The sequence below is a fragment of the Gastrolobium bilobum genome, unplaced genomic scaffold (assembly GCF_033153095.1).
Source record: "Gastrolobium bilobum isolate Gb01-03AN ecotype WA unplaced genomic scaffold, APGP_CSIRO_Gbil_v1 utg7888, whole genome shotgun sequence".
NCBI classification, from domain to species: Eukaryota; Viridiplantae; Streptophyta; class Magnoliopsida; order Fabales; family Fabaceae; genus Gastrolobium; species Gastrolobium bilobum.
In genome coordinates this window covers 227,007-239,010 of record NW_026898738.1, presented here as the reverse complement: position 1 = coordinate 239,010, position 12,004 = coordinate 227,007, and the positions used below count along the sequence as shown (strand labels likewise).

Genomic DNA, 12,004 nt, shown 5'->3' with positions numbered 1-12,004 from the left:
TAACTAAATGTTCCTGCATGTCATATTTTAATTTAAACTTATTTTCATGTGAACTTACTTTATGATTTATTACTGGCAATAAATTGTTTAGGTTCAGCGTACACACATCCCAAGCTTTGCCGACACGGAGATTTAACAATTGTGATAGAGTCTAATTAGTATTATAGAAATAATCTATCATATATGATAATCATATATACAATTAAACCATCAAAAAAAATAAAATAAACAATCTATGCTCATGAACTAATCGTAGAATCTAAAATGAACTAATCAAAACGCTTCCAAAGCAGCACCAAGTGCAAATATATCATAATCTTCGGTGCTGCACCAGTCATGGTGATCATGGCCATGTTTGCATCCACACTCATTCCACTTGTTCAACCTCCTTCTATTCTCTGTAGCTGAAGCCACTTGTATTTTAATCTCCACTTGTACTTCTGGTGCTCTGAACATAGCATCTTCACAACCACTACCACTCACCAAATCCATCTTCACCCACTTCTTGAACTCCATGTTTGGTGATTCAAGAATTTCCTTCCATGGAATCTCACCCTTCCCCACGAGATGTGACCCCAAAATCTTCCTCAGCACTTGTGGGGCTGTGTTGCTCTGCCGTAGCTCCAACACCAGAGTTTCTTGTTGAAGGGTATCCAAGAATTCTTGGGGACATGAACAGTCTAGACTGAAAGACTCGTTCCAAAAGGGAACAGATTTGGATGAAACCTTTTTGCTGTTGAGTTGAATTCTTCTGTTGTTTCCTGCTGGAAGATACAACCTGGCAAATAGGTTTTTGGTTGACTTGATGAACTCTACATTTTGTGCTTGTATTATTCTAAGTTCACAGCTAAAGGAAGGAAGATTTCGTGATAGATCCATTAAGAAACGGAGAGTATAAGTGTATATCTTGTTATGTGCTTTAGCTAAAAAGAAGAGAAAGGGAAGCAAAGTGTAAGAGGTTTGTTTGAGTTTGAGTTGTTGTTCTGAGTTTAATTTGGACATGGACGACCATAATTTATATAGACTATATGATTGTATTTTTTTAATATTGTAAAAAAAAGTTGGAAATGCTTTCCAGGAAGCTGCTCTTATCCTAACACATTTAGATAGTATTAATTATATAGTTTTATAACTGGCCAGTATCTTAGTTTGTGATTTTGTGAATATTATAAGGCCAACTTAGATCTTAAATCATCCACATGAGATTGTGTCGAAGAGTATTATATAATTTATAACTGGCCAGTATCTCAGTTGTGGTTTGTGAAAAGTATGAATGCAAAGAAGATTGTGCCGAAGATTATATCTTATTTAAAAAAGCCTCTCAGAATCCAGAAAGGCTAGATTTGCGATATGGCTCTTGCAAGTAGCTAGCAAGGGTATTGGGTTAAAATTCAACTGAGTCATGTTGCAATACCACAACCCCTGACCCCAAAGGTGGAAAAGATCAGAATAAACAACATTTTTATTTATTAGTGTTCTCATAAAGGGCTTCTTGAATGCTGGCTCCAACCGACTTGGCCGTCAAGAAAGACCCTCATTAACCACATGTTTATTATCCAATTTTGATAAGTTGTAATAATCTACATAAATTATAAAACAGTACAAAATTTGTCCACACACTTTGCATTTTGCTTGGAAAGTCGATAGGATATTTGCGCGGGACTTGTTGGACGAATTACCTATGCAAATCATGTTGGCTGGGAATCCCTATTCACTCATCCAACAAATTGCATGTTTGGATTCAAATGGTCGTTGTCTCGACGCTACTCTTAGTGCTACAACAGATGTTAACATAGAGGTTTTCTCGAGGTCCATAAGGATCTTTTGTTGAAGCTCCAAGAACGAGTTGATAGAAGAGTGGGGATTGTTACTTACTCCAACAATTGAAGTTCGATTTCAACACATAAATGTTGTGGCAAAAAAGGTTTGGAAGGGAAGCAGAGCTTTGCCTACTTACCTGGACTTCACTACTAATATATTGGAAGCAAATGCACACTTCATAGATGAACTTATATCTACTAGCTTGGACAACTCTACAACTGTTGAAATTATGAAACGTCTTCGACAAAATTTTTAACATTCTAAATAGAACAACTGTCATCCTTGTATTGCAACTAGAACCTGAGACATTTGAGCTTTTTGATGACATTACATTACCCTCCTTTCTGATGGCCAAATAGTATACGAAGGACTTCATGTGCTTGTCCTTGAATTTGTTGGATTTGTGGGTTTCATATGTCCTAATTCCCCGCTTTTTATTTTAGCTGCTTTGAGAATTATGCTCTGGTTGCTGCTTTTCTGCACCAAGGTAGTGTTTTCAGTGATAAGAGGTAGCTGGCCTTCTTGATGTGGCCTCCTCAACCTCGAGGACGAGGGTGCGTTTGGAGGGCAGGGGAATGTAGCAACCCAATAGTCCAAGCTAATGGCACTCAAATATTTTTCTTATTCTTATTTTCTTATTGTCCCTAATATTTTGCTTTTTATTAATTCCTTTTTTGTAATTACGGTTAACAATTCAGTTGCAACTTTGGTGTTATAAAATGGAGTAAGAGCACTGAAATGGGTATAAGAAAATGGGTTTGCATAATACTCTTCTCTCTCTAATTTTCTCTTCCTTTTCCTATCTCTTTCTTCTTCTCTTTTCTCCTACTTCAATATCTTCTGTTTCAACATTTATACCGCTATAGAGTGACAGCTAGGCCTCCTTCGAGAGGCAGCGATTAAAGGGGATTGTTTTCTCATTTAACGTGAGAAGAAAAAACAATCTCCTACACACATAGAAAAGATAGAGGAGAGATAATAAAAAAAAGAGAAAAAATTTAAAATAGATCTCATATTTAATTTGTAATTAGTGCATGAGATAATTATCTCATCTAAAATGAGATAACTATTTCCCACGATTAAAAGACAAGTAGAAGGTTCCAGCTAGACTTACTTGTGACTTACATGTATACCACAAACACGCATCCTCCAAAAGGAATAGGCATATCTGTTTGATATTTGAATGATGTGTACATCATAAGAATGTTAATTAATTAATATTGCCCACGTATAAATAAAAATTTTAACATTCTCCTCCTTAGGCTATATTAATTAATATTATTTTGAATAAAAGGATTTTATTTCTAAAATGACTCTATCAGGTTAATAACTAAAAAATAATTTTACGTGGCCACGATGTTGAAAAACAATATTTTAATTCCAGCATCTCATCTCAGAACGATTCAATCCAACATAACCCCGTCATAGGAACATGACGGTCAATATACCGAAAATATCATAGCATATGACCTTACATACTCACATACAATGAGTATTACATCTTCATGAATCAAGGCCCAGTAGTGTAGTAAGTATTAGTGTCAAAATGTGATCAACAATGTAACACCCTAATTCTTATCGGTCCTCAATGTAATTTCTCAACAACATGAAATCACATTAGTGCAATTTCCAAGCAACAAGAAATTACACTTCTTGATACAATTTCTCAACAATATGAAATCGCATCACCGCAATTTCTAAACAACATGAAATTGCTTTGCTTAAATAAGCCAGTATGTCACAATACAACATGAGATCTCAACAGTGACAATTATATATCTTTAAACTTTACAACATGTTTAAAGACAATTATACTTCTCAGTCAACAAGAGAATAATAACAAAATAATGATGATCATCAAAAATAAAACATCAACAATTCTTAAAAATATCAGTCTGCGTGCAAAATAAATAAATAAACACGACTCCCACTAATCAAGGGAATGAAAAGAATCAAAGATACTCAAAAGAAAACCTCGAGTACGACTCCCACTAATTAAGGGAATCAAAAGAATATAAAAAACTCATGTTCTATATACAAAGGAGGCTACTCGAAGGTATTTCCTATCAAAACTTTTAGATAAAAAGCTCTTGTTTCATGTAGTAACTCATCATCTTATTGAAAAATAAAATATCATCTACATAAATTAATTAATTAATATAGCTCAAGTGGGAGAATGTTAGAATTTTTATTTATATGTGGACAAAATTAATTAATTAGTTTTGTATTTTAAAATTAATCGGGTTAATGGATATTCCAACATTGTTACTATAACTAGTCCATTGTGATCACATTGCATTGAGCTTCTGGCATATGTTGTTATTGGGCCTAGTTGGGCAGCAGTGTAGACTTTAGTATGACCCTGGTTTTTCATGATGGGTGGACCTAGTGGACACAGACTCTTTTCTGGATTATTTAGCTAGGTCCTCTCTCTAGCCTAATTATATTGGGATTAAGTCCCATGAGTCATCATGCTTCCATCACTGAGGCTGCCTTTATCGAAATAGGTGATAGAGAGAAAAATCTGGCATGTAGTCCATTCTTTCTTTCGGCTTTGTGATGATCCAACAAGATTCACACAATTTCAACTTTGATTTCACATTGTTTGGTATTTTATAATCATATACATGATCCCGGTTTATAAATTTTTGACAAAGAATACTAAAAATGATCATCAAACATAACTGAATATTCCTGCATGTCGTATTTCAATTTAAATTTTTTCATGTGAACTTACTTTATGATTTATTACCGGCAATAATTTGTTTAGGTTCAGTGAATCAGTGTACACACATCCCAAGCTTTGCCGACACAGAGATTTAACAATTGTGTCACGGTCTCATTAGTATTAAAGAAATAATCTTATCATATATACAATTCCAACATTAAAAAAAGGGGTTCATGCTTCTTAAAAAATAAATAAACAATCTATGCTCATGAATTGCATAGTTAAAAACAGACAAAAAGGCAACTGGAATCCCAGAATCTATACTGAACTAATATTAATTTGTGCTTCCGTTTACTTGCTCTCTTCTATATCAAAAAGCTTCCAAAGCTGCACCAAGTGCAAACATATCATAATCTTCGGTGCTGCACCAGTCATGGTGATCATGGCCATGTTTGCATCCACACTCATTCCACTTGTTCAACCTCCTTCTATTCTCCTTTTCCATCTCTGCAGCTGAAGCCACTTGTATTTTAATCTCTACTTGTACTTCTGGTGCTCTGAACATAGCATCTTCACAACCACTACCACTGACCAACTCCATCTTCACCCACTTCTTGAACTCCATGTTTGGTGATTCAAGAATTTCCTTCCATGGAATCTCACCCTTCCCCACGAGATGTGACCCCAAAATCTTCCTCAGCACTTGTGGGGCTGTGTTGCTCTGCCTTAGCTCTAACACCAGAGTTTCTTGTTTAAGGGCATCCAAGAATTCTTGGGCACATGAACAATCTAGACTGAAGGACTCGTTCCAAAAGGGAACAGATTTGGATGAAACCTTTTTGCTGTTGAGTTGAATTCTTTTGTTGTTTCCTGCTGGAAGATACAACCTGGCAAATAGGTTTTTAGTTGACTTGATGAACTCGACGTTTTGGGCTTGTATTATTCTAAGTTCACAGCTGAAGGAAGGAAGTTTTTGTGATAGATCCATGAAAAAAATGGTGAGTATTTCAGTATATCTTGTTATGTGTTTTAGCTAAAAAGAAGCGAGAGGGAAGCAAAGTGGTAAGAGGTTTGTTTGAGTTTGAGTTGTTGTTCTGAGTTTAATTTGGACATGGACGGCCATAATTTATATACTATATGATTGTATTTTTTATATATTGGAAAAAGAAGTTGGAAATGCTTTCTAGGAATCTGCTCTTATCCTAACACATTTAGATAGTATTAATTATATAGTTTTATACCTGACCAGTATCTTAGTTTGTGATTTTGTGAATATTATAAGGCCAACTTTGATCTTAAATCATGCAAATGAAATTGTGCTGACTCCTGAGGAGTAGTATATAATTTATAACTGGCCAGTGTCTCACTTGTGATTTGTGAATATTCTAAATGCCAACTTTGATCTTAAATCATGCACAGGAGATTGTGCTGAAGATTATATCCTATTTAACAAAGCCCCTTTCAGAATCTTGAAAGGCTAGATTTGCGATATGGCTCTTGCAAGTTGCAAGGGTATTGGGTTACACTTCAACAGTCACGTTGCAATACCACAACCCCTGACCCCAAAGGTGGAAAAGATCAGAATAAACAACATTTTTATTAATTAGTGTTCTCTTAAAGGGCTGCTTGAATGCTGGCTTCAACCGACTTGGCCGTCAAGAAAGACCCTCATTAACCACATGTTTATTATCCAATTGATAAGTTGTAATACTCTACATAAATTATAAAACAGTACAGAATTTTCCTACTGGTGAAGCTTAGGAAAACACTGTCTGTCATATTATTCCATTATACAGTTGATATCATTATTGAGAAACTCTGGCGTTTTTGTAACAACATGTTTGGTGCATAGTATAGATAAGGCTTAATAGTATAAGATCCGGTTGTATAAAACTTACTTAAATTTTAATATTATCTAGTATTTTACATGATATTTTATAAGATAATGTATTATATAAAATAATATCGTACAGTGTTTGACAATGCAATGTATAATACTAGATATGATAAAAATAAATATTTTTAACAAAAATAGCCTTTAATAAAAAATTTATATAATTTTTCTAAATATATTATATAATATTAATTTTTATAAAAATCTATCGATTTCCAAAAAATATATTATTTTTTATAAGAATAAAAATCTTCAATTTTTTAAAAATTAAAATATTATTTTTATTTTAATATATTAATGTTAAAATAATATATTAATTCTTGAAAATTGCTCTGGTCAGCGATGCTAATACATCAATCCTTTATCAGGCCTAATCTCATCCCCTTAGACCTGATTAAGTTATATATCATTTTATGTATTAAATAATTCTACCGTATAAGCTTATATTATACGATGGTCACACCAAATAACTAAAAATGTCATAACGTATAGTATAAACTTATACTATCAGGTCTTATATATCACATATCTATTTTATGCTCTAATACCAAATTTTTATCACGTTGATGTAATCATTACTTTTTTCTATCTATTTAATTTGATCATGAAATTTTTATTCCAAGGGCTAAGTGTTGGTGATTAACTAATTTTATTCAGATATTATTGCATTTTGAGTGATATGTGATTTGGATGCATACTATGCAGGATGATGGGTCCAATTTACTAACTATCCAAGAGGTGAAGTAATAAATATTTAAGGAGTAAGGAAACACATTTATCTCACGCACACGTTATCTCGCCGTTAGTGTGACAGTTAGGCCTCCTCAATAGCCAATAATTGAAAGACGAGCACAAGATTCCAGCTAGATTATGTATCTCACAAACAAGAGTACATTTTGGATGCAACGAGAGTAGGTACTCTATTATTAAAAGGAAAAAAAAAAAGGTGAAAGAAAATAAGCATAAAAATAAAGGTAGTGTAAATGTGTTATTTTTTTATATTTGGTAAAAAATGTACCGAGTGAATAGTACAACGGCGAAACCAAGAAAATTATTTAAGTGGTGTCAAAAAATTTGACATATCAAATTATCAAAATATTTATCGTAATGACTCAAATTTATTAGGAACAAATTTAATATGAATTCTAGTATACTTATCTAAATTATTGACTAAATAATATCACTTAACATTAAAACTTCAAATGAACAATTATCAAAAATTATATAACAAAGCAAATCTTTTGAATTGTTCCAAACCTTTCACAGTGGTGATACATTTTCACTTGTTACGTATAACTTTCTCAATCCTGAAAAGCAACACCACTTCTAATCATAATAAAATTATTGGAACCATGTATATTTAGCATCAAATTATAATAATGAGTGTCCTTAATTCAAGAGCGAAGCAGCTCCATCACAAACCTTAGATTTTTCCTTTCTCTCTATCCTTATTATTTTTTGAGTAAACACATTTTTTAGTCCCTGGCAATATCTACGAAGTCTTTTTCAGTCTCTGGCAATAAAAAAGGACCAGAGTGGTCCCTGAAAGTACAAGAAAAGGGCCACTCTACATATTTTGGAGTTGACATAAGGACTAACATGACCATTTTTTTGTAATTTTAGAGACCAATTTGGTCCTTTTTTATTGTCAGGGACTAAAAAGGACTTCGTAGATATTGACAAGGACTAAAAATGGTATTTACTCTTATTTTTTCTTTTCTCCTTTTTGTTAAAGCTTTTTCAACGCTTCCTTCAAAACCAGCCCCCCTTTCTTGCGTCTTCCTGTTGTGATGAGAAGACCTACCTTCGAGTAATGTGCCGGGTTGCATGTCTGTGTAAGCTGCCTTTGATAGCTAGACTGAAATGAGGGATAGAGCATAAATATAACAGAGGCTACTTCTAAATGTTTGGGACAACATTAAGTGTTTATAAATATGTTTTAATTAAGCCAGTGAATTGTTTATCAAGGAATTTGAATAATTTGTATTAAGTTGTGTGTCTAATTTTCATTTATATCCCAAAAAAATAAAAAAAATTAATATTTAGATAATACCAATAAGTACCAAAATGACTCCACCACTGGATCATACATCCGTAAAACCGAAAATATTTTGCATAAACAGACAATCTGCAAACAGGATAGGCATCTCTGTTTGATATTTGAATGTTTTTTCTTGAACAATATCAACATCATAAGAATACTAAAAACGATCATCTTATTACAAAAAAAAAAACGATCATCATACATAACTGAATATTCCTGCATGTCATATTCCAATTTTAATTATTTTCATGTGAACTTACTTTATGATTTATTACTGGCAATAATTTGTTTAGGTTCAGTGTACACACATCCCAAGCTTTTGCCAACACACAGATTTAACAATTGTGTCAGAGTCTCATTAGTATTAAAGAAATAATCTTATCATATATACAATTCCAACATTAAAAAAAATAAACAATGTATGCTCATGACTTGCAAAGTTAGAAACAGACAAAAAGGCAACTGGGATCATAGAATCTATAATGAATTTGTGCTTCCATTGCTTGCTCTCTTCTAAATCAAAAAGCTTCCAAAGCAGCACCAAGTGCAAATATATCATAATCTTCGGTGCTGCACCAGTCATGGTGATCATGGCCATGTTTGCATCCACACTCATTCCACTTGTTCTTCAACCTCCTCCTATTCTCTGCAGCTGAAGCCACTTGTATTTTAATCTCTACTTGTACTTCTGGTGCTCTGAACATAGCATCTTCACAACCACTACCACTCACCAACTCCATCTTCACCCATTTCTTGAACTCCATGTTTGGTGATTCAAGAATTTCCTTCCATGGAATCTCACCCTTCCCCACGAGATGTGACCCCAAAATCTTCCTCAGCACTTGTGGGGCTGTGTTGCTCTGCCTTAGCTCCAACACCAGAGTTTCTTGTTGAAGGGTATCCAAGAATTCTTGGGGACATGAACAGTCTAGGCTGAAAGACTCGTTCCAAAAGGGAACAGATTTGGATGAAACCTTTTTGCTGTTGAGTTGAATTCTTCTGTTGTTTCCTGCTGGAAGATACAACCTGGCAAATAGGTTTTTGGTTGACTTGATGAACTCAACGTTTTGGGCTTGTATTATTCTAAGTTCACAGCTGAAGGAAGGAAGATTTTGTGATAGATCCATTAAGAAATGGAGAGTGTATAAGAGTATATCTTGTTATGTGTTTTAGCTAAAAAGAAGAGAAAGGGAAGCAAAGTGTAAGTGGTTTGTTTGAGTTTGGTTTGTTGTTCTGAGTTTAATTTGGACATGGACAGCCATGATTTATATACTATATGATTGTATTTTTTATATATTGGAAAAAGAAGTTGGAAATGCTTTCCAGGAAGCTGCTCTTATCCTAACACATTTAGATAGTATTAATTATATAGTTTTATAACTGGCCAGTATCTTAGTTTGTGATTTTGTGAATACTATAAGGCCAACTTAGATCTTAAATCATCCACATGACATTGTGCCGAAGAGTATTATATAATTTATAACTGGCCAGTATTTCAGTTGTGCTTTGTGAATATTCAAAACGCCAACTTTGATCTTAAATCATGCACCGGAGATTGTGCAGAAGATTTTATGTTATTTAACAAAGCCTCTTTCAGAATCTTGAAAGGCTAGATTTCCGATATGGCTCTTGCAAGTAGCTAGCAAGGGTATTGGGTTAAAATTCATCAGTCATGTTGCAATACCACACCCCCTGACCCCAAAAGTGGAAAAGATCAGAATAAACAACATTTTTATTTATTAGTGTTCTCATAAAGGGCTGCTTGAATGCTGGCTTCAATCGACTTGGCCGCCAAGAAAGACAACATGCTTATTATCCAATTGATAAGTTGTAATAATTAATGAGATTAATATTTTTCATGTTCAAGGAGATAAAATTATATCATATATTTTTATCAAAAAATTATTTCTTATACACACATAAAATGTGTGGGGCCATGTGAAAAGAAAAAAAAAATGAACTCCATGCATTTTTATGTAAATTATCTCTTATAATATGATAAACACAAATCTCAATTAATTTACATGAATTGTAAAACAGTATAAAATTTTTCTACTTCTCGTGCAGCTTATGAAAATACAGTCTTTGTCATATTATTCCATTATAGAGTTAATATCATGTTCAATTATTCTTATTTTTTTTATTTATCTTTAACCCATTATTATTGAGAAACTCAAGGTATCATTTTTTTAGCTTTTCTAAAGTAATATCTATTTTATGCTCTATTACCAAATTTTTATCACGTTGATTTATTCATTACTTTTTTTACCTATTTAATTTGATCATGCAATTTTCATTCCAGAGGCTAAGTGTTGGTAATTAACTAATTTTATTCAGATATTACTGCATTTTGAATTTGGACGCATACTATGCAAGTTGATGAGTACAGTTCACTAACAGTCCAAGCGGCCAAATAATAAATAGTGTTTAATATTTTCTTTTTACTATAATTTTTTTTTTCTGGCACACTTATATAAAAGTGAGTGAATCTCATGATATTTTTTCTCCATTTTCTTTGCAATGGGATCCACCCACTTTTATATTAGTGCGACAGAGAAATTTTTCTGCCATAAAAGAAAAAATATTTTTCCTTAATAAATACTTAAGGAAATATGTTTATTCTGCATATATATCATCCTACAATTGGAGTTAGCTGCAGAAGTGACGTGAACCCACCAATGCGATTGAATGTTGTCATAGTAAGGTGACACAAGCAAATCATGACTTTGCTATATAAAAGAAGGCTCAAAGCCCTCACATCAAATCCCGCTATTTTAGCGTCCAATTCAATTGTGTGTGATTAGACTCAATATTCTTTGGATCGATGAATATGAATTAAGGATGCTTTCACATTGATAAGAGTTGGAAAGAAAAATAAAATAAAAAATTCTTATTCACATATAAGTGCAGAAGCCTCTCTCTGGACTAAACGCGAAACATTTATTACTGTAATTGTCATTCTTATAAGCTAATATAGATTTATAAATTATAAGTAGAAGCTATTCACCTGTTTTATTACTATGTCGATACAATCATACAAATATGATAAACATGCCTATTTGTCATGTCTTGACAAATGGGAGAAAAGAAAAGAAAGAAAGCTGTTTTTAGCTATTAATTCAAGAAGAAAGTTATACTTACAACCTATTTTTGTTTACGACCTCTTGTAATCATATCTTAACTGTTGATTTCCACCCATCAATGGTTATCATTTATTGCGAATTAGTAATTAACTAATGAGTTTGATTTGTAAAAATAATAATTGATTGACAAAAAACAACGGTTCAGGTATGATAGTAAGAGATTGTAAACGAAAATAAGTTATAAATATCAACTTCCTTCTAATTTAAAAAGGAAAAAGGAAAAAGTTTTTATTTTTTCTATTTAATTTTTTTTTTGTGCGCGCGCGAGAGTCAGATGTAGCTTTAGATGTTAGTAATATTTCCCATGTGGAGTATGCAAGTACAAAACCATTGCATCCTAATTGGTTAAGGGATGTTTTCCACTTATGTCTAATAGAACGGAAAAATCAGTTAAATATTCCTGGTGCCTTAATCGTTCATCTCAATCGCAAGTA

At 32.9% G+C, this 12,004-nt stretch overlaps 3 protein-coding genes across 3 annotated transcripts; all 3 read right to left on the bottom strand.

Annotated features, from left to right (window-relative positions):
• Window positions 1-273: 273 nt before the first annotated feature.
• On the bottom strand, window positions 274-879 carry LOC133283676 (uncharacterized). Its single transcript, XM_061480570.1, has one exon. It carries the CDS (start codon window positions 877-879, stop codon window positions 274-276), a length of 606 nt encoding a protein of 201 aa, XP_061336554.1.
• Window positions 880-4,859: 3,980 nt separating this feature from the next.
• On the bottom strand, window positions 4,860-5,553 carry LOC133283719 (uncharacterized). Its single transcript, XM_061480627.1, has one exon. The coding sequence runs from the start codon at window positions 5,475-5,477 to the stop codon at window positions 4,860-4,862; it is 618 nt and encodes a 205-aa protein (XP_061336611.1). The 5' UTR covers window positions 5,478-5,553.
• A 3,392-nt stretch (window positions 5,554-8,945) lies between these two features.
• LOC133283674 (uncharacterized) lies at window positions 8,946-9,554 on the bottom strand. The gene has a single exon (XM_061480569.1). The coding sequence runs from the start codon at window positions 9,552-9,554 to the stop codon at window positions 8,946-8,948; it is 609 nt and encodes a 202-aa protein (XP_061336553.1).
• Between the last annotated feature and the right edge of the window lie 2,450 nt (window positions 9,555-12,004).

What these genes read in the sequence shown, in the direction of transcription:
- LOC133283676 (XM_061480570.1), bottom strand. Translation starts at nt 879, where the DNA reads ATGGATCTATCACGAAATCTTCCTTCCTTTAGCTGTGAACTTAGAATA.
- LOC133283719 (XM_061480627.1), bottom strand. Translation starts at nt 5,477, where the DNA reads ATGGATCTATCACAAAAACTTCCTTCCTTCAGCTGTGAACTTAGAATA.
- LOC133283674 (XM_061480569.1), bottom strand. Translation starts at nt 9,554, where the DNA reads ATGGATCTATCACAAAATCTTCCTTCCTTCAGCTGTGAACTTAGAATA.